This window comes from Protopterus annectens, chromosome 1.part0 (genome assembly GCF_019279795.1).
Source record: "Protopterus annectens isolate FY-2018-M chromosome 1.part0, PAN1.0, whole genome shotgun sequence".
Lineage (NCBI taxonomy): Eukaryota > Metazoa > Chordata > Ceratodontiformes > Protopteridae > Protopterus > Protopterus annectens.
This window is the reverse complement of record NC_056725.1, coordinates 1,671,027,599-1,671,053,587: the sequence shown is the minus strand read 5'-3', so window position 1 is coordinate 1,671,053,587 and position 25,989 is coordinate 1,671,027,599. Positions and strand designations below refer to the sequence as shown.

The 25,989-nt window shown below is 44.1% G+C and overlaps 1 protein-coding gene across 1 annotated transcript in view; it reads right to left on the bottom strand.

Moving 5' to 3' along the window:
• CSNK1E (casein kinase 1 epsilon) overlaps window positions 1–25,989 on the bottom strand; it is a 796,028-nt gene that overhangs the window by 503,857 nt on the left and 266,182 nt on the right. The window contains exon 4 of the mRNA XM_044068413.1: window positions 25,524–25,672. Coding sequence (XP_043924348.1) covers window positions 25,524–25,672 — 149 coding nt within the window. The remainder of the gene's footprint in view (window positions 1–25,523; window positions 25,673–25,989) is intronic.

Sequence of the window (25,989 nt, the reverse complement as noted above, 5' to 3'; positions counted from 1 at the left end):
CTAAACTGTGAGAGTGCTGAGTCCAAACACATTTTAGGTACCACTGTAATTTCCTCATATGCAGTCTGGCATATGGAATTAGTAGTATGCAGGATGCCATGAACCCCAAGGCCTGCAGAATTTTTCTTGCAGGAAGATGGGACTTTTTTTGCTAACAAATGAAAATATTGTGTCAGTTGTCCTTGTTTGTCTGGCGTGAGATAAGCCATCTGGGCCGTTGTATTAAAGCTGGCACCCAGGAATATTATCTGTTGCAAGGGCACTAGTTTTGACTTCTTTTCGTTTACTGTGTACCCTAGAGAACTTTGCAACCTTTTTACAAACGCCAGATGCTTTAGAAGAATGTCCTTTCTCTCTGCTTGAATGAGGCAATTGTCCAGGTATGGATATATCCGAATTCCTTTTTGTCTGCAAAATGCAATTACAAGCGCCAAGCACTTTGTAAAGACCCTGGGCACAGTAAATAAGCCAAAGGGCAGTGCAGAGAATTGGTAGTGCATTGTACCAGCTTTGAATCTGAGGTATCTTCTGCAATCTTGTCTGATAGGGACTTGCAGGTATGCCTCCTTGAGGTCCAAAGTAACAAGCCAAGCCTTCTTGCCCAGCATGGGAAGAAGCTGTTGTAGTGTCAACATTTTGAATTTCGGAACATCCAGGTAAGTATTTAGAGTTGAAAGGTCTAGTATGGGTCTCCAGGCTTTGCCCTTTCTGGGAACCAGGAAGAGTCTTGAGTAAAATCCCTGTCCTTGTTCCTGCTGTGGCACTTTCTTGAATAGCTCTCATGTTTATGAGGGCTGAAATTTGTTTTTGAGCCTCTGCCCATTGATTTTGTGGCAGGTTTGGCATTCCTTTTAGCCTTGGTAAAGTGTGAAAGTGGAACCTGTAACCTTGAGACACAATATTCAGAACCCATTTGTCTTGGGTGATTGTTTGCCAATTTTGAGGAAAAAGTGCTAGTTTTCCCCCTAAGGGGGCTGCCAAAAGGGAAGTGCTTGGCATGCGAAGGGGGAAGTCATTGGGACTGTTTTCTGTAAGGTTGAGACTTGTCCTCAACTCCTTTTGGGGTTGAGGTACCACACTGTTGTTATATGTTAGAGCCTTGGGGTTGAGATCTGCCTCTTGGGTGTCTGTATCTGCCTCTCTGTGGCCTGTCTGACACTGGAAAGGACCAATTCGTTGTAGGCCAATTTCTGCTAAATCGAGGTGGCTGTACCTGTAAGAAATCTTTGACAGACTGCATAGATTTAGCTTTATCCTCCATTTTCTTTAACACCACTTCTGCCTTAACACCAAACAAGGTATCATGCTGTAAACGAGCATCCAATAATTTTGCCTTAACATGGTCAGGTAAACTCTGTTCTTTTAACCAAGCATGTCTTCGAATCACAGAACCTGTAACTGCGGCTCTACAAGAGGCCTCTAAAGAATCAAGACCACATTGCAAAGTATGTTTTCCTACCTGTTCAACTGCATGCAATAAATCCTGCATTTCTTTACAGTCAGGAGCTTCTGAGCTTGTAAGCATTTTCTGTTTTAACTGAGCCAGTAAATATTGTTGGTACTTAATCATGTGAAACTGGCAATTTAAAGCCCTTACTGCTACAGTTGCAGAAGTGTAAACTTTCTTCCCCCATCTATCCAATGCTCTAGAATCTCTGTCAGAGGAGACTGGATTTTTTGCAATGGAAGCCTTAACCCCTTTGGGACCCTGGGAAATGTTTTTTGGGTCAGCAGAAGGGTTTTCATAAAGAAACTTGTGAGAGTCAGGGGACTCTATAATAGCTATCTGGCTTGGCTGGTGCAGGGGGCAAAGAATCAGGAGATGAGCTGGATTCAGAGAATACATCATCCACAATATCTAACACAGGCGGAATAGCAAGGGGCCTGTACTGAGGCAATAAATGGAAGTCTCTCAGCCTTTTCTTGGATTCTGAATAATCCTGACTTTCCCAATGGAAATGCTCCCTCATGGTATGTAAAGTTTACCCAAAAGAGTAATCCTCAGGAGGACAGGCTGAAGGGATAGATTCTTCAGCATCAGAGTCCGCATAGGGTGGTAGAGAGTATCCCTGGTCTGAAAAGGAATCAGAGGAAATGGAAACCTGATCAGAGGAATCATAGTCTGTATCCTGCCTAGGCCTTTTCTCAGGAGGGGGATGGGAACCCCCGATTAGAGTAATGAGGTCTTCGGCCATTTTGAGCATCTGTTTCTTAGGCATGGAGGACTGTCCAGGAGAATGCTGTACTTGCTTCTTTGTCTTTAATGGTGTTTTTGTCTTGGCTGTTGCTTTAATGGTAAGTTGTGAGGGTCTAAAAACACCCTCAGAAGCCGATACCTGCTCAGCGGCTCCGGACCCATCTGAGGTATTAGTTTCCGTAGGCCCAATACCTTGAGTTTCCAGAGGCCTAGTTGTCTCCACGTGGGAGTCGGAGGCGGCCTGTGGCTCTGAGGTAGCGGGTGTCAGGGGCTGCGAAAGCGCCTCACTGAGAACCGGCGAACCGGTGACTGGCCTAGAAGAGGCTTTGTCGGTTTTGGACCTCGGATGCCTGTCTTTATCCCTGTCTTTGCGCTTTTTATGAATTGCGGTCGTCGGTTGTTCCGACAGCATTGCATAATTGAACCTTCGGCCATAGTAGTGCAAAGCAAAATCAAAACGTCGTTTTATAGTGTGTTTGTTAAATCTAGCACAAAACCGACAACTAGTGATGTCGTGATCAGGGCCTAGGCATGGAATACAGTAAGAGTGGAAGCCCTAATGAGGTATTTGCTTCCCACAAGAAATACAATTATTAACTTTTTCTAACATCGGTCTGAGACAAGAAAAAAAAGTTTCCCCAATGGGGTACTTAGCTTTATTGAAGACTTCGGATCTGAAATTCGACTTCAAAAATCTCAGGAGTCAGCCAACTAGCACTAGCGAACTGCTTTTGCTTCGGGCACCGCGCGGCAAGAAAGACTGAAGAAAATGGCATCGGATGCATCTTATATACCCCTAGCGCACTGACGTCAGGGAAGAAGCGACAGCAACCGACGCCGGACCAAGACTTTGGAACTCTGGCCGACTGCGGGACCGCCTGATGGCAGGATAACCCAAGTGTAATGACTGCAGCAGTCTAACACGATGAACATCTGTACTATGTTCTTCGTGTTTCACTGTTGCAGTCATTACATTTGGGTAGAATCCCAAAGCTATGGTTGGGAGGCTGGAACTAAACAGCATTAGGTGAGGCTATAATGCCCTGCAGCACTGCAGTGGTAAAGCCTGCCCTGGACTTAAGAGTAGAAAGGCAAATGGTAATGCTTTGTAAAGGTGTGAACAGAAAGTACAGTTTTGTACCTACCATAAATGTAGATGTCCGAACTGGATAGCATCTGCAGTCATAACAAGTGGGTTGTCCTGTCGTCAGGCAGCCCTGCAGTCGGCCGGATTCCAAAGTCCGGGTCCGGCTTCGGCTGATGTCGCACTCCACCCGACGTCATCTCTGTTGGCCTTCGGGTATAAAAGGATCAGCCGACGCCATTTTCCTCAGTGTTTCTTGCCCCAGATGCCAGTAGCCCTCTTGCAGGCTAAAATTTGGATAGATGCCAAAGTTTCCAAATAGATAGAGGTAAACACAACAATAAGCATATATGTACATATATACAAACAAATACACCATAAAAGACTCCCCCCCAACAGCTAGCTATTAGGAGGGTAAACACCCTAGGAGTACCACAGAGGGAAGGAGGAGGGTAATCCTGACTGCAGATGCTATCCAGTTCGGACATCTACATTTATGGTAGGTACAAAACTGTACTATGTCCTTCATGGATGCATCTGCAGTCATAACAAGTGGGTAGAATACCATAGCCAACTAGGGAGGAGGATAAAAGTAGATTATGGTGTGTTTAGGATCCCTTGCAGTACAGCAGTGGCAAACCCTGCTCGGGATCTGGAATATAGAGGCAAATTATAATGCTTGGCAAATGTATGCACGGAGGTCCAAGTAGCCGCCTCAATAATGTCTTTGGTTGCCACCTCGTAAGAAGGCTGTGGTAGTGGCTGTTGCCCTTGTAGAATGAGGTCTTATGTTCTGTGGAATTGGTTTTCCATGGAAGGAGTAACAGTATCGTATGCAATTTCCTATCCATTTGGAGATTGTCTGTTTGGAAATAGCTTTTCCTTCCCTTCCTGTTGCACAGGCTACGAAAAGTTGGTCAGTCTTTCTGCTATTTTTTGTTCTGTCCAAGTAGTAGCGTAGCTGTCTATGTACATCCAAGGTATGCAGTATTCTTTCCCCTCTGTTTTGTGGGTTGGGAAAGAAGGTAGGTAGGTGGATTGCCTGGTTTAAAGACACTCTGGATACCACCTTGGGCATAAATGTAGGATTAGTCCTCATGGACACTCTATCTTGGTGGAAGATTAGGAAAGGTTGCACTGCCATTAAGGCCTGTAGTTCTGAAACCCTCCTTGCTGAAGTAATTGCCAGTAGGAAAGCAGTTTTCCATGACAGGTGTTGTAGGTCTGCTGTTGCTGCTGGTTCAAAGGGTGATAGTGTCAGCTTTTCTAGCACAAAGTTTAAATCCCAAGCTGGTAATGGTGGTTTCCTTGGAGGTTTTACATTCTTGATTCCTCTGAGGAACTGCCTGAGCAAAGGGTGAGAAAAAACAGGTGGATCAAAGCTGTATTCTGCTGAAATAGCTGATGCATGTATCTTGATGGAGGAGTAGGACAGGCCTGAATGAAGAAGTTCGGCCAGATACTCCAGAATGTTAGGCATATCTATGTTGGACACATCTTTTCCTCTTTCCGTACTCCAAATGACAAACCTTTTCCATTTTCCAGCATAGTTCCTTCTTGTTGAAGGTCTGCGTGCTTCCAGAATAATGTCTTTAACTCTTTGGGAAAGTTCTGGGTTAGCTGCTGCTATGTGATGTTCCATGCAGTCAGTTGCAGCGTTTTTAGGTTTGGATGTATGATGCTGTAGTTGTTCTGAGTTAACATCAAAGGCATCAGGGGTATTGGCCACATACTGTTCCGAGACATGCTCTTCAGTAGTGGGTACCAGTGTTGTCTTGGCCAGTTTGGAGCTATCAGGATTATCTTTGGACGTTCTTCCTTGATTTTTAGTAGTACCTTGTGTATCAAAGGAAGAGGTGGGAATGCATATGCTGTTAGGCCTTTCCAGTTGAAGGAGAGTGAGTCCACCTTCCATGCTAGTGGGTGGAATGTCCTTGTGCAGAATTTTTGAGCTGGTGATTGAGAGGTGATGCGAATAGGTCTATCTGTGGCATTCCCCATTTCTTTGAGATGGTCTTGAAGATGTCCGGTGCAGCTTCCATTCGTGGGCATCCGAAGTGGTTCTGCTTAATATGTCTGCTAGAGTATTGTCTTTTCCGGTACAAATATTGCCTGTAACTGAATGTTGTAGCTGAGTGCCAGGGTCCACAGCTCCAAGGTCATTCTGCATAGGGGCTATGAATGAGTGCCTCCCTGTTTGTTGATGTACCACATGACTGTGGTGTTGTCTGTCCTTATCATCAACTGGCCCTCTGAGAAATGGTTTGAACTTTTGGATTGCCAGTTTTACTGCCAGCATTTCTTTTAGATTGATGTGCAGATGAAGTTGATCCTGTGTCCACAATCCTTGCACGCATTTGTCCAGCATGTGGGCCCCCCATCCTAGGTCTGAAGCGTCTGTTGTGATGGTCTGGCTTAGTTGACATCTGCGAAAGGGTAGGCCTGGGTTTGACTGGCATGCCTGAGCCCACCATAGGAACTCCTGTTTTAAGCATGGAATTAGTGGAATTTCTGTTTCTAGACTGTGTCTGTGCTGGGACCATAAATTCTTTAGGTACCACTGTAGTTTCCTCATATGTAGTCTGGCAAATGGGACCAAGATTATGCATGATGCCATGAAGCCCAAGGCCTGCAGAACTTTTCTTGCTGTTAACTTGTTCAGTTTTGTTAGTGCCAAGAAGTAAAGAGGAAGATGTCCTTCATGGATGCATCTGCAGTCATAACAAGTGGGTTGTCCTGTCGTCAGGCAGCCCTGCAGTCGGCAATCCTGACTGCAGATGCTATCCAGTTCGGACATCTACATTTATGGTAGGTACAAAACTGTACTTTCTTTTTGTTTTTCTGTAGTCAGGAATGCCATTTGTTGTACTGTGTCCAATTCCGCGCCCAAGAATGTCCTTGTTTGGGATGGTATCAGCCTTGACTTTTGTAAATTGACTGTGTATCCCAGTCCTTGTAGCAAGTAAATGACCCTTTGTAAATCTGTTGTCAGCTTGCTTTTGTTGTCCCCTTGTAGCAGGCAGTCGTCCAGGTATGGGTAAATTTGAATTCCCTGTAGTCTGCAATGGGCGATTACTGATGCCAGGCATTTTGTGAATACTCTGGGCAGTAGATAAGCCAAAGGGCAATGCTGAGAATTGATAGTGCTCTGATCCTGCAAGAAATCTGAGGTATCTTCTGCAGATTGGTCGAATGGGGACGTGCAGGTATGCCTCCTTGAGATCTAGAGTTACCAGCCAAGACTCCTTGCCCAGCATGGGAAGAAGTTGCTGTAAGGTCAGCATTTTGAATTTTGGGACAATGATGTATGTATTTAAGGTGGACAGGTCGAGAATTGGTCTCCAACTTTTTCCTTTCTTGGAACTAGGAATAGTCTGGAATAGAACCCTTTCCTTGTTCTGTTGTTGGCACTCTTTCCACAGCTCTCATGTTTGCTAACTCCATTATCTGGCGTAGAGCCTCTGTTTTTTGATTTGGAGGTAGATTTGGCATTCCTCTTTTGACTGGTAAAGTGTGGAAGTGAAACCGGTAACCTTGATTTATGGTTTGTAAAATCCACTTGTCTTTTGTTATGTAGTGCCAGTTCTTTGAAAATAAGGTTAACTTTCCGCCTAGAGGAGCTGCTATTTGTTCCCTGGTAGGCGGATTTAGGATTAAGTCACTGTGGTTGTGTTGATGTAGTGGCAGTGGCTGTGTCTGTGCCTCTGTTGTTACCTTGCCACTGTCGACCTCTGTAGGCACCTCCTCTGGATTGGTTTCTGCCTCTGGAACGCCTATTCCTGCCCCTTTGAAATTTTGTGGAGTCAGGAAAGGACCAATTTTGGCAGGCCAGTTCCTGCTAAACCTTGGGGTTGAACCTGCAAGAAATCTTTAACAGTTTGAACAGATTTTGCCTTTTCTTCCATTTTCTTCATAACCTGCTGGGCAGGTGTACCAAACAAACTTGTCTTGTCCATAGGAGCATCTAGCAACTTAGCTTTAACATGATCCGTAAAGCTTGTTCCTTTAGCCATGCATGCCTTCTTATCACTGTGCCTGTCATGGCTGATCTAAATGAAGCCTCCAGTGCATCATAGCCACATTTTAAGGAATGGTTGCTAACCTGTTGTATGTTATTTACCATCTCTAATACATATTTCTTATCAAGAGATTCATCAGTGGTTAGTTTTTTAGTTAACTGATCAAGCATAAACTCTTGGTATTGTATCATGTGAAACTGACAGTTTAAAGCTCTAGCTGAGAGAGTAGCTGAAGTGTAGACCTTTTACCCCATCTGTCTAATGACCTTGCTTCCCTTTCAGAAGGAATAGGGTTTTAGCTGTGGTCGCTACTGCCTTGGGACCCTGGGATATAGTTTCCGGGTCTGCAAGTGGGGCCTTGTAAAGGTGGTGATGGGTATCTGGCACCCTGTAAAATCTGTCTGGTTTGGCAGGGGCTGGGGGTAAAGAATCTGGAGCGGAGCAAACATCATTGAAAGCATCATCCACCACAGAGAGAACAGGAGGTATAGCTAAGGGCCTGTGCTGTGGGAGGTGCAGAAAAGTTCTAAGTCTTTTTCTGGAATCTGAAAAATCCTGTTGCTGCCATTGGAACTGTTCTCGCATGGCATGCAAGGTTTCCCCAAAGGAGAATTCTTCTGGTGGGGAAGCAGCTGGAATGGATTCTTCAGCATCAGAATCTTCAAAATTGGAGAAGGGAGCCTCTGGCTGGTCAGTTATGTCTGATTCATTAGCAGAATCATCAGAAGACACTGGCTCAGGGGGCTCTGCCCTAGGTCTCTTCTCTGGGGGCTGAGAGGCCCTGTCTGGGTGAGATTGAGATCCTCTAATTAAGGAAATTAAATCTTCTGCCAAAGAAAGCATTTGAGAACTAGAAGAGGGCCTGGATGTGGGGGGTTTAACAGGCACCGTTTTAGTAGTCTTGGCTGCTTTAGCCCTGGCGAAGGCCTTAATGGACATGACTGCTGGAGGCCTAGCAGCACCACGTGCTGGGGTAGAGACATCCAAGGGGATGGTGTCTGATAAGTCAACCACCGTAGTGGGCAAAATTTCTGAGGTCGATTCAAGAGTTGTAGCAGGGGCCTCAGTTGTAAGAATAGGTTCAGCTGTATTTTGATCAGTTTTCTCGGTTTCAGCCGAAACCGAGACACTCGCGGTTTGCTTTACCGTGGTTTCGGCCGAAACCCCGGACCGCGAGTGTCGGTCTTTATCTTTGCGTTTTTGGTAGATTGGGTAGTCGGAGGATCCGACGGCATAATGTACGCAAAATCAGAACCGAAAAACTGTTCTGCAAACTCCGACCGACGCCTAAGCGTTCGTCGGTTGAAGGAGGCACAGGCAACAGGCTGCTACGCCGTGGGCTGGGCCTAAACAAGGCAGACAGTAAGAGTGGAAATCTTTATGAGGTATTTGTTTCCCACAGGTTAAACAATTGTTAACTTTTTCTGACATCGGCTGAGGCAAGAAAGAGTCCCCAACGGGGTACTTAGCTTTAGAAGTCTTCCAAGTAGTATTCGGTAGAAGTAATCTCTGGATCCGACCGACCGGCACTTGCGAACAGCTTCTGCTTCGGCCACGGCAAGAAAGACTGAGGAAAATGGCGTCGGCTGATGCTTTTATACCCGAAGGTCAACAGAGATGACGTCGGGTGGAGTGCGACATCAGCCGAAGCCGGACCCGGACTTTGGAATCCGGCCGACTGCAGGGCTGCCTGACGACAGGACAACCCACTTGTTATGACTGCAGATGCATCCATGAAGGACATCTCCAAGTAGCAGCCTCTAGAATGTTCTTGGTTGGTACTCCTCTGAAAAAGGCTGCTGAAGTAGCTGCAGCTCTGGTGGAGTGAGACCTAATGCCCTTGGGCACAGGTTTGCCATGGTGTAAGTAGCAGAAAAGTACAGTTTTGTACCTACCATAAATGTAGATGTTTGAGTGCTAATACAGCTGCAGTCATAACAGATGGGTTCTCCTGCCGTCTGGCGGGTCCTCGGTCGGCTGAATTCCAAAGTCTAGGTCCGGCGTCAGTTATCATCGCTTCTTCCCTGACGCCAGTGCGACAGGGGTATAAAGGAACCAGCCAACGCCATTTTCTTCAGTTTTTCTTGCCCCAGATGTCAGGTGCCCCCAGAAGGAAGGCAATACATAAATTTGTGTAATAATGCAGTGCAATATAATCAAAATATAGTAGTTGCAAGCAAATACATCATAAAATGAATACCCCAAATCAGGTTGTATGAGGATGTGTTAGCCTATAGGCCTGTCCCAAGAGGGGAAGGAGGGAGGGAAACCTGGACTGCAGCTGTATTAGCACTCGAACATTTACATTTATGGTAGGTACAAAACTGTACTATGTTCATCGTGCATACAGCTGCAGTCATAACAGATGGGTAGAATCCCAAAGCTAAGAAAGGGGTGGTAGGCACTAGGAGGAGCCAAAATGCCCTGCAAGACTGCAGTGGCAAAGCCTGCTCTAGATTTGGAGTATAATGGTAGGTTGCAGTGCTTGGAGAAGGTATGCACAGAACTCCAAGTGGCTGCTTCCAAAATATCCTTGGTAGGAACTCCTCTGAGGAAGGCTGCAGAGGTGGCTGTGGCCCTGGTGGAATGAGTTCTAATGCCTGTAGGTACAGTTTTGCCATGAAAGGAATAACAAAAATGTATGCAGTGGGCTATCCATTTTGAGATTGCCTGTTTGGAAATAGGCTTTCCTTGAGCTCCTAACCGCATAGGCCACAAAGGGCTGTTCTGATTTTCTGAAAGGCTTTGTTCTGTCCAAATAATAACGCAGTTGTCTGTGGATATCCAAGGAATGTAGTAATCTCTCCCCTTTGTTTTGAGGATTAGGATAAAAAGTAGGTAAATGTATGTCCTGATTTAAAACTACCCTGGATACCACTTTAGGCATAAAGGACAGGTTGGTTCGTAAGGAAACTCTGTCCTGATGGAAGATGATAAAAGGCTGGACAGCCATGAGAGCCTGTAGTTCTGAAACTCTACGAGCCGAGGTGATAGCCAGAAGGAAAGCTGTTTTCCAGGACATATATTGCAAATCAGATGACGCAGCTGGCTCAAAGGGAGGCAAGGTCAGTTTTTCCAGAATGAAATTAAGATCCCAAGCAGGTATTGGTTGTTTCCTTGGAGGTCTTAAATTCTTAGCCCCTCTGAGGAACTGTCTTGAGAGGGTGAGAGAATAAAGGTGGATCAGTGTTGTATTCTGCAGAAATGGCTGAGGCAAGGATTTTGATGGAGGAGAAAGAAAGTCCACTGCTTAGCAGTTCAGCCAAATATTGTAGTTTTTGAGGTAAATTCAGTTTTCCAGGATCCTGGCCCTTTTTCGCATTCCAAACACAAAAACGTTTCCATTTTGCGGAGTAAGCTTTTCTAGTTGATGGCCTTCTGGCCTCCAAAATGACATCCTGCACCCCCTTGGAGAGTAGGGCCTGTTGGGATGCTAAGGAATCTTCCATGCGGCTAGATTGAGTGTTTTTAGCTGGTTGTGAAGAGTTTTGAAGCTGTGCTGAGTCAGAAGAAGAGGCATTAGAGGCAGGGTCCATGGTGGGGAATGCGTCAGGCTCCTCAAGAGTGGGTACCAGTGTTGCCTTGGCCAGTCCGGAGCAATGAGAATCATCTTTGGTCTGTCTGCTCTGGTCTTCAATAGTACTTTGGGCAGCAGAGGAAGAGGTGGGAAGGCATAAACTGTCATTGATGTCCAACTGAAAGAGAGAGCGTCCACTCTCCAGGCCTTTGGATGGAAGATCCTTGAGCAGAATTTTGTCAATTGATGATTTTTGTGGGAGGCAAAGAGATCCAAGTCTGGCCTTCCCCATTCTTGGATTATTTCTGTAAAAACTTTTGGATGCAATTTCCATTCGTGTGGATCTGACATATTCCTGCTTAGGTTGTCTGCCAGCGTGTTTTCCTTGCCTGGCAAGTACTGTGCTTGTAGTTCCATTTGTAAGTCCATGGCCATGTTCCAAAGTGACATGGCCAGTCTGCATAGGGGATAAGAATGTGTTCCTCCCTGTTTGTTTATGTACCACATAACTGCGGTGTTGTCCATTCTTATCAATAGTTGACCTGGTTGTAGAAGGTCCTTGAAAGCTATAATAGCATTTATTACTGCTAGCATTTCTTTTTGATTGATGTGAAGGTGCTTTTCTTTTTGGGACCATTTGCCCTGAATGCACCAATATGTCATGTGCGCCCCCCAGGCGTAGTCCGAGGCGTCTGTTGTGATGACTTGATTTGCTTGATGCTTGCTGAATGGAAGACCTGTGTTTGACATGCTTGAGCCCACCACAGAAATTCCTTTTGCAGACATGGAATTAGTGGTATTACTGTTTCCAAACTGTGGCTGTGTTGAGACCATATGTTTTTCAGGTACCATTGTAGTTTTCTCATATGCAGCTTTGCACATGGGATTAGTAAGATGCAAGATGCCATGAATCCCAGAGCCTGCAGGATTTTCCTTGCAGTCAGCCTGGTGCAATTTGCTAGTGTTCTGAAGTATTGAATTAGTTGCCCCTGTTTCTCTGGCGTGAGGTAGGCCATCTGGGTGTGTGTGTCCAAATTGGCACCCAGGAGAATTATCTTCCGAGAGGGTATTAGCCTTGATTTCTTTTTGTTGACTGTGTATCCCAGAGAGTTCAAAAACATTATTACATAAGCCAGATGTTTCAGAAGAATGTGCTTGCTGTCCGCTTGGATCAGGCAGTCATCCAAATAGGGGTATATTTGTATCCCTTGAAGTCTGCAGTAGGCAATTACTGATGCCAGGCATTTCGTGAATACTCTGGGCGCAGTAGATAAGCCAAAGGGCAATGCAGAGAATTGATAATGGGTTGAACCTGCAAGAAATCTGAGGCACCTTCTGCAATTTTGTCCGATTGGGACATGCAGGTATGCCTCCTTGAGGTCCAATGTTACCAGCCAAGACTCCTTGCCCAGCATGGGAAGAAGTTGCTGTAGAGTGAGCATCTTGAATTTTGGTACGAGTAGAAATGTGTTTAGGATGGATAGATCCAAAATAGGTCTCCAATCTTTTCCCTTCCATGGCAAAAGAAATAGCCTGGAATAAAAACCTTGACCTTGTTCGTGTATAGGTACCTCTTGAATAGCTTTCATGTTTATGAGATCTGTAATTTGCCTTTGTGCCTCTGCCCTTTGATTGTGTGGCAGGTTTGGCATGTCTCTCATTTTTGGAAGGGTGTGAAAATGGAATTTGTAGCCTCTGTTTATAATGTCCAGGATCCATTTGTCCTTTGTGACAATATGCCAATTTTTTGAAAATAATGCCAGCTTTCCTCCTAAGGGGGCTGCCATTTGAGACCTGGTTGTCATGCAAAGGGGAAAGTCATTGGGTTTGCTTTCTGAAAGATTGTGAGTTGTCCTCACCACCTCTTTGTGTAGGAGCTTGCCATTGTCTGCCTCTAAACTATCCTTGGGATTGTCCTCTGCCCCTCGGGCGCCTGTATCTGCCTCTTTGGGATCTGTCTGTGGCAGGCCAGTTTTTGGAAGGCCAATTTCTACTAAAACGTGGGGGTTGAACCTGTAGAAATTCTCACACAGTTTGCACTGATTTAGCCTTTTCCTCCATTTTCCTTAATACCTCCTCAGCATTAGCACCAAATAGTACATCCTTTTGAAGAGGGGCGTCTAGTAATTTAGCTTTGACATGATCAGGCAAGGCTTGTTCCTTGAGCCAGGCATGCCTACGTATGACTGATCCTGTAACAGCAGCTCTACACGAGGCCTCTAGAGCATCAAAACCACATTGTAAGGTATGCTTACCCACTTGTTCTGCACTATGCATCAAATCCTGCAACTCCTTCAAGTCTGGTTGTTCAGGTTGCGACATTTTACTTTTCAATTGTGATAACAAAAACTGTTGGTATTTTAGCATATGAAACTGACAGTTTAAGGCCCTCATGGATAAGGTAGCAGAGGTATATACCTTTTTTCCCCACCTTTCTAAGGATCTGGAATCTCTCTCGGAAGGCAATGCATTTTTAGCAATGGAGGCCAACTCCCTTGGGGCCCTGTGAGATGGTTTCTGGGTCAGCAGCATGGCTTTTGTATAGAAATTGGTGCGAGTCAGGAACCCTGTAGTACCTGTCAGGCTTAACTGGAGCTGGAGGTAGAGAGTCCGGGTTAAGGCAGGCCTCCGAGTAAACATCATCTAGGATGTCCAAGACAGGAGGTATAGCCAGAGGCCTGTGCTGAGGTAGCAAGAGAAATTCCCTGGGCCTTTTCTTGGAATCTGAATAAACCTGGCCTTCCCAGTGGAAGTGTTCCCTTAAGGTATGCAAAGTTTCCCCAAATGAGTAATCCTCAGGGGGGGATACAGAAGGGATGGACTCCTCCGCATCAGAGTCTTCAAAAGGGGAGTAAGAATGTTCCTGATCATCAGAGTGCTCTGAAATAATGCAGCCCTGATCAGAGGAGTGGGAATCTTCCTCCACTCTGGGCCTTTTGTCCGGTGGGGGCCGAGAACCTCTGATTAGAGTAATTAAATCCTCAGCCATTTTAAGCATCTGTTTCTTAGGCATGGGGCCTGGAGATGGGCCCTGTGTAGCTGGTCTCAGAGTGCATGGTTGCTTTAGACTTTGCGAAAGCCTTGATGGAGAAAGAGGAGGAAGGTCTGAAGACACCTTGAGTGGAGGTGGACCTGTCCACATTCTGAGTTTCAACGCCAAGAGTGGCTTCAGTATCTGTAGTCGGGGTGTGGGCCGAGGAGCCTGCGACCTCGGGCACAGGAGACACCGTCAAGGAAGTGTCGTCGGTAGTCAGGGGCTGCGTAGGCGCCTCGCTGAGAACGGGACCACGTGTAGTCTGCTTTGGCGTGGTGTCGGTAGAGGCCGCGGACCTCGTGTGTCGGTCCTTGTCTTTGCGGTTTTTAGACAAAACCGGAGTCGGAGTATCCGACGACATAGTATAGTTAAATGCTTTCCCAAAATAATGCTGGGCGAACTCCGCCCGACGCTTAATAGTGCGTCTGTTGAATGTAGCACAAAAGCGACAGACCGAGACGTTGTGGTCTGGGCCTAAACAAGGTATACAGAGGGAATGGAAATCCTTATGCGGTTTTTGCTTCCCACAAGAAATACAATTATTAACTTTGTCTGACATTGGTCTGAGGCAAGAAAAGCTTCCCCAATGGGGTACTTAGCTTTTAAGAAGACTTCGGTTTCCAAATTTTCGTAATCTCAGGAGCTGGCCGACCAGCACTTGCAAACTGCTTCTGCTTCGGGCACCGCGCGGCAAGAAAGACTGAAGAAAATGGCGTTGGCTGGTTCCTTTATACCCCTGTCGCACTGACGTCAGGGAAGAAGCGACGAAAACCAACGCCGGACCTAGATTTTGGAATTCGGCCGACCGAGGACCCGCCTGACGGCAGGAGAATCCATCGGTTATGACTGCAGCTGTATGCACGATGAACATCTGATGCAATGGCTTATCCACTTTGAAATTGTCTGCTTTGAAATAGCCTTTCCTTCTGATCCTGCAGCATATGACACTAGCAATTGCTCAGTTTTTCTTAGAGCTTTAGCCCTGCTGAAGTAGAATCTTAGCTGTGTACATCCAAGGAATGCAGAAATCTCTCCCCTTTGTTCTGCGGATTTGGATAAAAAGTTGGCAGATGAATTGTTTGGTTAAGAGCCACACTAGAAACGACCTTGGGCATAAAAGTAGGATTTGTCCTCAGAGATAACCTGTCTGGGTAAAATATGATAAAAGGCTCTACAGCCATGAGGGCTTGTAGCTCTGAAACTCTTCTTGCTGAAGTAATTGCTAGTAGCAGAGCTGTCTTCCATGATAAGAACTTTATATCAGCGGTAGCAGCTGGTTCAAATGGAGGCAGGGTGAGCTTTTCCAACACATAATTGAGGTCCCATGCAGGTAATGGTGATCTTCTAGGAGGCCTTAAATTTTTGGCTCCTCTAAGATACTGCTTTAGTAAAGGATGAGAAAAGATTAGTGGCTCTGTATTGTAATGAGCTGAAATGGCAGACGCATGAATTTTGATTGATGAGAAAGATAGGCCTTTGTCAAGCATCTCTATTAAGTATTGTAATATCTAAGGAATGTGTGGTTCTGCTGTATTAGTTCCTTGTGCCTGATTCCAAGCACAGAATCTCTTCCATTTGTCAGCATAAGATTTTCTAGAACTAGGCCTTCTGGCTTCCAAAATGACATTCATCACAGCTTTACTGAGAGGTGTCGCTTGTATGATTACCTGATTAGCCATGCTGCCAGGTTTAGAGTCTGTAGTTGATTGTGCAGGATCTGATTGTTTTGCTGAGACAGTAGTAGTGGTGTTTGAGGCAAGGTCCAAGCTGGGTATTGAGACAAGTTCCTTAGGATTGGGTACCAGTATAGGCATGCCAGTCCGGGGCAATTAATATCATCTTTGGCTTCTCTTGTCTTTTAGGAGGACCTTGGGTAGAGGAGGCAGAGGAGGAAAGGCGTAAACTGATAGGTTTTTCCAACTTGTCTGTTATAAGTCCTTGTGCAGAATCTTTTCAGTTGATAATTTTGGGGAGAGGCAAATAGATCTATGTCTGGGCTCCCCCATTTCTCTGTTATCATGCTGTTATGCTGAGGACTTGTGGATTTAGTTTCCACTAGTGAGGATCCATAAGGTTTCTGCTTAAATCGTCTGCCAGAGTGTTTTGTTTTCCTGGCAGAAATTGAGCTTGAAGATGTATTTGGTAGGTCAAAGCTGTGTCCCACAGTGCCATGGCTAATCTGCAAAGGGGGTATTAGTGTGTGCTCCCTTGCTTGTTTATATACCACTTGACTGTGGTGTTGTCCGTCTTTATCAGTAGCTGCCCTGGATGAAGTAAGTATTTGAAGGCTGTTAGGGCATTTTGAACAGCTAGCATCTCTTTCTGGTTGATATGTAGATGCATTTGTTTTGGTGCCTATATGCCCTGAATGCATCTTCCTGCCATGTGGGCCCCCCAGGCATAATCTGATGCATCTGTTAAAGTTTGGCTGGCAGGTGGTAGAGTGAAGTCCCGTGTTTTGGTGACAGGCCTTTGCCCACCACAGAAACTCCTGTTGCAGGCAGGGAATGAGAGGAATCATTGTTTCCAGACTGTGTGAATGTTGACTCTAAAATTTAGGTACCACTGAAGTTTCCTCATATGCAGTCTTGCATATGGAATTAGTAGGATGCAGGACGCCAAGAAGCCCAGAGCCTGCAGAATTTGTCTTGCAGAAGACTGGGTTTTTGTTACCATCAGTTTGAAATAGTCAGTTGCCTTTGTTTTTCCAGTGCAAGGTAAGCCATCTAGGCAGTTGTATTCAAGCTTGCACCCAGGAATGTTATCTTTTGAGAGGGTACCCGTTGAGATTTCTTTTCGTTTATAGTGTACCCCAGGCATGTTAGAAGCCTTTTCACAAACACCAGGTGTTGAAGAAGAGTGTTCTTGTTCTCTGCTTGAATGAGACAGTCGTCCAAGTAAGGATATATTTGTATACTTCTTTGTCTGCAAAATACAATTACTAGTGCCAGGCACTCTGAGTCCCTGGGCGCAGTAGATAAGCCAAAGGGCAGTGCAAAGAATTGGTAGTGCATTAAGCAAGCCTTGAATCTGAGGTATCTTCTGCACGACTGTCTTACTGGGACATGCAGGTATGCCTCTTTTAGGTCTAGTGTCACCAGCCAAGCATTCTTGCCCAGCATGGGCAGAAGCTGTTGCAAAGTCAGCATTCTGAATTTTGGAATGTCCACATGTGCTCAAAATTGATAAATCCAGTATTGGCTGCCAGGCCTTGTCCTTTCTGGGTACCAAGAACGGTCTTGAGTAAAAACCAATTCCTTTTTCCTGTTCTGGTACTGGTTGAATGGCCCCATATCCATGAGGGACGTAACCTGTTTCTGTGTCTCTGCTCATTGATTTTTGGGCAGATCTGGCCAACCGTTTGCCATTGGCAGTGTGTGGAAATGGAATCTGTATCCCTATGATGCTATGTTTAGTACCTACTTGTTCCAGGGTTATTAGCTGCCAATTTCGAGCAAAAAGTACCACTTTTCCCCCTAATGATGCTGTCAAAAGTTAAGTGCTTGGTGTAGGCAGAGGGACGCCATTGGAATTGCTTTCTGTAGGTTTGCTCTTTATCTCCTCCAGATTTGGAGGTGGATGCACCCCAATGCTTTGACCTGTACGAGTCTTGAGCCTGGTACCTGGAACCCTTAGGGCATCTGGATTTGCCCCTTTGAGCTCTGTCTGACACAGCAAAGGACCAATTTTTTGTAGGCCAGTGTCTACTGAATCTTGGTGGTTGCACTTGTAAGAAGTCTTTAACAGTTTGCATAGACTTAGCTTTGTCTTCCATTTTCTTCAAAACCTCTTCTGCCTTAATACCAAACGGAGAATCATGCTGTAAAGGTGCATCTAGCAATTTAGCTTTAACATGATCAGGCAAACTTTGTTCCTTTAACCAGCCATGCCTCCTAATCACAGAACCAGTAACTGCGGTCCTGCAGGAGGCCTCTAAAGAATCAAAACCACATTGCAAAGTATGCTTCCCAACTTGTTCAGCTGCATGCAATAATTCCTGCAATTCTTTATTTTCTGCATATTCTGAAATCATCATCATTTTCTGTTTCTGCAATCCCATAACATGTTGTTGGTACTTAAGCATATGAAATTAACAATTTAAGGCCCTGACTGCCAAGGTTGCAGATGTATAAACCTTTTTTCACCATCTGTCTAGTGCCCTAGAATCTCTGTCAGAGGGGGTAGGGTTTTTTGCTGTTGAGGCCTTAACTCCCTTTGGACCCTGTGAAATAGTTTCAGGGTCAGCAGCAGGGTTTCTAAATAAAAAATTATGTGAGTAAGGGACTATAACATCTGTCAGGCTTACTGGGAGCTGGAGGTAAGGAGTCAGGGGTCAAGCTTGACTCCGAAAACACATCATCCACAATAACTCTGAAGTACGGATAACTCAGGAACTCAATTTGTAGTCTAGGAAACTACAAATTGAGTTCCTGAGTTATCCGTACTTCAGAGTTATTGGTTATTTTCACCACATTTGTTTTCTGGTTACATCATCCACAATGTCTAAAACAGGGGGAATGGCTAAAGGCTTGTACTGAGGGAGAAGGAAATCCATGAGCCTCTTTTTTGATTCTGAGAAGTCTTGACTCTCCCAGTGAAAATGCTCCCTCAAAGTATGCAAGGTTTCTCCAAATGAATAATCCTCAGGAGGAGATGCAGATGGAATACACTCCTCAGCATCAGAATCCTCATAGGGAGGTATAAATAATTCCTGATCAGAAGAAATAGAAACCTGATCTGAAGATTCATAATCAGTGCCTTGCCTAGGCCTCTTATCTGGAGGGGGATGGGTACCCCTAAGCAAGGCAATAAGGTCTTCAGCCATTTTGATCACCTGTTTTTTAGGCATAAAGGCCTGTGCATGTGGCTCATGTGTCGTTTTTTTAGGTTTAGAAGTTGCCTTTGTCTTTGGTTTTGCAGCTGTCGGTTTGATGTACAAATGTTGAGGTCTGAATACACCCTCAGAAGCCGGTGCCTGCTCAGCAGCTCCGGACCCATCCGAGGGAGATGCATCCGTCGGTCCAATACCTTAAGTATCTTGTGGCATGCCGGACTCCACACGGGTGTCGGTAGAGGCCTGCAACTCGAATGTAGTGGGCATCAGGGGCTGCGAAGGCACCTCACTGAGTACTGGTGAACTGGCGACTGGCTTAGGAGAAGCTTCGTCATCGGTTTTGGATCTCGACTGCCTTTCCCTGTCCTTTTCTTTGCATTTATGTACTCCAGTAGTCGGATTGCTATCAGACAACATTTCTGGGTAGTTAAATCAGTTTCCAAAATATTTTGATGCAAAAATATACTGACGCTTCATAGTGTGTTGGTTAATTCTAGCATAAAACAGACAGCCAGGCACGTTGTGATCAGGACCTAGGCAAGGAATACAGTATAAATGGAAATCCTTATGAGGTATTTGCTTCCCACATGTAATACAATTATTAACTTTTTCTGACATCGGTAAAAAGCAAGAAAAAAGTTTCCCCAACAGGGTACTTAGCTTTAGTGAAGACTTTGGTTCTGAAACTCAAACTCGAATATTTCAGTAGTCGGCCGACCGGCACTTGCGAAATGCTTCTGCTTCGGGCACCGAGCGGCAAGAAAGACTAAAGAAAATGGCATCTGCTGCATGTTTTGTACCCCCTGACGTCATGGAAGAGAACACAGCAACAGACGCAGGACCCAAGACTTTGGAATTCAGGCCGACTGAGGGCAACCTGCCAGCAGATTACCCAAATGTAATGACTGCAACAGTGATAAATGTAGATGTTCGAGTGCTCATACAGCTGCAGTCATAACAGATGGGTTATCCTGCCGTCAGGCGGGTCCTCGGTCGGCCGAATTCCAAAGTCTAGGTCCGGCGTCGGTTGTCGTCGCTTCTTCCCCGACGTCAGTGGTATAAAAGAGGTAGCCAACGCCATTTTCTTCAGTTTTTCTTGCCCCAGATGTCATGTGCCCCCAGAAGGAAGGCAAACATGTTATGCAAAGATGCAATGTTGATAAATCAAAAACAGTAGTTGCAAGCAAATACACCATAAAAAAATACCCCAAAAAGGTTATATGAAAAGTGTTTGTCATAAGGCCTGTCCTATGAGGGGATGGAGGGAGGGAAACCTGGACTGCAGCTGTATGAGCACTGGAACATCTACATTTATGGTAGGTACAAAACTGTACTATGTTCATCGTGCATACAGCTGCAGTCATAACAGATGGGTAGAATCCCAAAGCTATGTAAGGGTGGTAGGCACTAAGTGGAACTAGGAGGAGCTAGGATGCCCTGCAGGACTGCTGTGGCAAAGCCCACTCTAGATTTTGAGTATAGTGGGAGGTGATAGTGCTTGGAGAAAGTGTGCACGGAACTCCAGGTGGCTGCTTCCAAAATGTCCTTGGCAGGGACCCCGCTGAGAAAGGCTGCAGAGGTAGCTGTGGCTCTGGTGGAGTGGGATCTGATGCATGCAGGCACAGTTTTTCCATGAAATGAGTAACAAAAGTGTATGCAGTGGGCTATCCATTTTGAAATTGTCTGTTTGGAAATAGCCTTTCCTTGAGCACCTGCAGCATAGGACACAAAGAGTTGCTCAGATTTCCTGAATGGCTTTGTTCTGTCCAAATAGTAACGAAGTTTCCTGTGAATGTCCAAGGAATGTAGTAGTTTTTCTCCTTTGTTTTGTGGATTAGGATAAAAGGTAGGTAAGTGGATAGTCTGATTCAAAGCTACACTGGATACTACCTTTGGCATAAAGGTAGGGTTGGTTCTAAAGGAAACTCTGTCCTGATGGAAAATGATGAATGGCTGCACAGCCATGAGGGCCTGTAGCTCCGAAACCCTGCGTGCTGAGGTGATGGCCAAAAGAAAGGCTGTTTTCCATGACAAGTACTGTTCCCTCAATGTATGCAGGGTTTCCCCAAAAGAGAAGTCCTCAGGGGCTGCGTAGGCGCCTCGCTGAGTACCGGAGAATCGGTAGTCGGCCTTAGCATTGTTTCAGTAGGAGGTGCGAACCTCGTATGTCGGTCCTTATCTTTGCGTTTTTTTGCTCAAAACTGGAGTCGGAGTATCCGACGACATAATATAATAAAATTTTTTGCCAAAAAAGTGAAGGGCGAACTCCGCCCGACGCTTAATAGTGCGCTTGTTGAATCTAGCACAAAAACGGCAGGCCGAGATGTTGTGGTCTGGGCCTAAGCAAGGTATACAGAAAGAGTGGAAATCCTTATGCGGTATTTGCTTCCCACATGAAATGCAATTATTAACTTCGTCTGACATCGGTCTGAGGCAAGAAAAGTTTCCCCAACGGCTGAAATACTTTCGTAAATCTCAGGAGCTGGCCGACCGGCACTTGCAAACTGCTTCTGCTTCGGGCACCGCACGGCAAGAAAGACTGAAGAAAATGGCGTCGGCTGCCCTCCAGAGGAAGTGAACTCTCTGACAATCTGATAGCATTGCGCCTATACGCGAGGAAGCTATCACTAAAGGTACTGTTTAAAGACTCTGCTAGCAATGACTTTTCTTATGCATCGCAGATCTGTAAAAGAAAAAGTTGTTTTATGCCACCAATGCCCAATTTGGTTGAATGTTTTTTACGCTCATGTGAGCATGACTTTTACTCTTATTACAAAGAGGAAAAACACAAAGGTATATATGTAAATTTGAATCATGCACAGAAATGTTGTCTTGATAGTCTTTGTAACGACGATGGGGTTGTGTTTAAACCAGCAGATAAAGGTGGAGGGGTGGTTGCTATGGACACCTGTTTGTATGTTGAGCTGATGCATAACATGCTTAGCAATGATACAGCTTATAAATTGGTAGATAAATCCAAAGTAGATTCTTTGATATGTACATGATACTATTTATGATATGCTAATGACTAGATGCATTGATAAATCTCTGTATGATTTTTTAATAATAGATTCTCCCTTAATTCCTCTGATCAAAGGGCTTCCAAAAATGCATAAAGGGGAAGACCCACCCCCTTTACGCCCTATAGTATCTGGTAGACACTGGGTGACAGAAAATGCATCCATTTATATACAGTCCAAACTAGGTCCCTTGGTAAACTCCATTCCCTCCATCCTAAAAGACACATATGGGTTATTACATGACCTAAAACAGGATACTATAAGCAAAAACCTGCGGAGTGAAACCTTGATGGTAACGTTAGATATTAAGAATCTATTTACTAGCATCCCCAATGACTTTGGCCTTGATGCTATAAGAGAATGTTTGCATGAGTATGGCACCATGGATAACAATGATCAAATGGTGATCTGCAGCCTACTGGATATGGTTTTGAACAATAATATCTTTTTTATTTAATGACCATATCTATGCACAAACATGGGGAGTGGCCATGGGCACTCCCTGTGCTAATGCTTATGCAAATTTGACCATCCATCAGTGGGAAAAGGAATTTATTTTTAATGATGCAAGGTATAATAACATCATTTTGTGGATGATATCCTGTTGTTTTGGAATAGTGATGAGGACTCACTACACGAATTTGTAGCATACATGGAATCCACCACTTCTTTTTTAAGTCTTACATATGAATACTCTGTCTCTAGTGTAAATTTTCTGGACATCACCATCACTAAGGATGTCAACAACAGGATCACCACTTCACTGTACAGGAAGCCATGCTGGAGAAATGGCATTTTGACAGCATGCACCCACATTACATATTTCGTAATGTGGTAAAAGGCCAGATGGCCAGAATATCTAGGCTTTGTAGCGATCAGGATGATATATTGAAGTTAGTAGATTTCCAGAAGAACTGCTTTATGAATAGGGGCTATCCATTAAATATGGTAAATAATTTAACTGCAACAGCACTGGAAACTCCAGTTTATAGGAGAACAGGTAATTACAATCAACATTTTGGAAGGAATAGGACACAATTACTGTTTGGACTAAAATACACGAATGATGTGGATCATATTATGCAAATTATAAAAAATAACTGGAAGATTTTGCTCCTCGATCCTGGGTTGTCACAAATAGTGGGTAATAAACCTGTATTTAGGTTTAGTAATAGTCTAAACCTTAAGAGATTATTATGTAAAGAAAAAATGGATTCTCAACAGTTAGATATTAGAGCGAGATACAAAAAGGGTACATATCCCTGTAAAAAATGTTGTATATGTAAATATCTATCTACAACTCAGACGTTTGAGGTTCCGGGTTTAAGTATGGTTTTTAAACAGGTGTTTTATGCCACTTGTAACACCAGGAACATCATTTACTTAGCTACTTGTGAGACTCATGTGTAGCTTATTATGTAGGCATGACTTCGCGAAGATTCAAAGATCGTGTCTACAATCATGTGTACAACATTAGAAAGGGAAACCTTACCAATGCTTTAGCCAAACATTGTCAACTATTCCCCCAGCATGTATTTAAATTCAGGGTGATTCAAGTAGTGAATCAGAACAAAAGAGAAAGAGACCCTATTGGTACTCTTGAACTGTATGAACTTAGAAGGATATTGAATCTAAGAGCTCACATAGAACCAGGTCTAAACTCAATGCTTAGTATTAGACCGGCTCTCTTAGGATCTATGTGATGCTAAATGTACTAGCCTTTATTTATTATTTATGTATATTTACATATTTAGTCACTACATAAATATGCATATTTATTTTTATTGTACACTTTATATGACTTTAAATGATTTGATCTTATTTTATCTGTATTGGTTATTTATTGTTAATATTGATTTAATATATCTATTATATTTAATACTCCAGATTATAAAATGGTAACATTTTATATTTATTTGTATTTATACATCGTTACATGGCCCTGCCTTTTATGTACTTAGAATAAATATTAGGCACACACATTATGGATTTTTGTTCTGATTCATTGACACAATCAGTATGCTATAATCACTCTAAATCAACATTTGTTGAAGGGCTGCGTCATCATTATTTAAGCAATATATGATTTGATTATACTACTTATATGACGAATATGATGGGGCAGTAAATGTGGATGGACTATATATAAATAGTTCTTTAGTTTAACTCCTTACTAGCAATTAGAAGAAGTCTTAATGGTTTTGTTTACAACCAAAAGACTTTTCTTTTTAGACAGAGAGATTTTTTTCATTCTTTGTTGGCTGTATATGCTTGAAGAGTTTTTATGAGTATGGGATGTCATCCCCCTTTTAAAATTTCTTAATAGATTGTATTAATTGATGTTTAAATTGAATAATTGATGTTAGATTTTGTATTTAAAGGCTGAGGTTTTACTACTGATTATAACCTGATGAAGCGCACCGGGATGGTGCGTGAAAGCGCTTGTTCTTCCTTTTGTTAAATTAATTAAATCGTGGATTTTAAGTCGTGGTGGTTCCTTGCAGTTTTTTCATCTTCCCACATGAAATGCAATTATTAACTTTGTCTGACATCGGTCTGAGGCAAGAAAAGTTTCCCCAACAGGGTACTTAGCTTTCAAGAAGACTTCGGCTGAAATACTTTCGTAAATCTCAGGAGCTGGCCGACCGGCACTTGCAAACTGCTTCTGCTTCGGGCACCGCGCGGCAAGAAAGACTGAAGAAAATGGCGTCGGCTGCCTCATTTATACCCCTGCCGCAGTGACGTCAGGGAAGAAGCAACGACAACAGACGCCGGACCTAGACTTTGGAATTCGGCCGACCGAGGACCTGCCTGACGGCAGGATAACCCATCTGTTATGACTGCAGCTGTATGCACGATGAACATCTTTAGTTCCCCTCTTCCCAGCCAAGGAGGCCATCTGTTCAGTCTGGCTCCAAACAGAGGGAGCAGCTATGGAACCTGGATGGTCTGTAAATTCCTAAAGAACCACAGTAGAGATGTCCAGGTCTGACCAGACATCCAAAGCTTCAGGCTTTGACTTCTTCAGCTTTTTTTTTTTGGCCGGAGACTGACGTCAGACTAGGAAACTTCAAAAGGCATCCTATCCTGTGCAAGCTCTCAAAGTACCTAAAGAACTGAAGGTTAAGAAAGGACAAACTGCTTCTAAGAGTTTTAGAAACAAAAGATTGGCATATAGTACATGTGTGGATGGATCCTACACAAAAGGAACATTTAGTGCAACTGTCCCTTACAGTGTCACATTTCCCCTTCCTAGTTGACATGAAAAATATAATTTTGTCAACATTTGAAAACATGGGTTCCCTAATGAATACACTTATCCGCCAAAGACAATTTAAACTGCCATAGGCCTTATGCAGGACAGATCAAAGTTGAAGCACGGGTTCACTGTTCGGGCTGGTGGTAAGAAAGTTCTGAGGTTTTTCACACCTGTATGTCTTTGTATACCCCTTAGATGTCACACCCTTTGAGCCCATTACAGACATATGGTATGAAAGGAAGGCACCCAGTCTTTGGAATGCTGTCTGGACATACTCTGTCCTTGCCAGGATACCTCCTTTACATTAATACTGCAACAGTGTTCAAGGACGGATATCTGGTTTAATGACAAATTAAGACATTTTATGTATTAAACTACAGCAAAACTTCATATACTTAATGAAGTATGCTGGGGGGGGGGCCATAAGGCAGGGTAATCTAAAACAGCAGATCCTTCTCAACACTGGTGAGCATGTTTGCCTATGCCCTTACTGTTTAACTGTGATCATTAAATTTGCTGAATCAATGAAACATATTATAGAAGCACAAAATTGTCTTACCATTTGATCTGCAAGGAGGAGAACAGTCTTCAAGCTGAATTTCCGAGAGCAGAAGTTAAAAAGGTCTTCAAGGCTGGGACCCAACAACTCCATTACCATGACGTTGTAGTCTCCCTCAGCTCCACACCACTTGATAGAAGGAATGCCGACTGTTTTTTTTTTTTTTGGAGGGGGGGTACAAATGTAAAGAAAAAGTTACAGAATCAAATCAAACCACCTGCAGACATTACTTTGACTTTATCAGTTATGATGGATTTTTAATACCTGCTCCTTAGCACAATATGCGTACCAATATGAGCTCAAGTACTGCTAGTATTGATAACTCTACAAAACCATCTGCCAGACTAAATTAGAAGTTATGTACTCACCATAACGTTCCATCTGAGTAGGTGTATTCATTTGTCTGCAACCTGTGGGTTATGGATCCGATATCGGATCCGAACCGGCATGGTTTTCCAGCTATGGA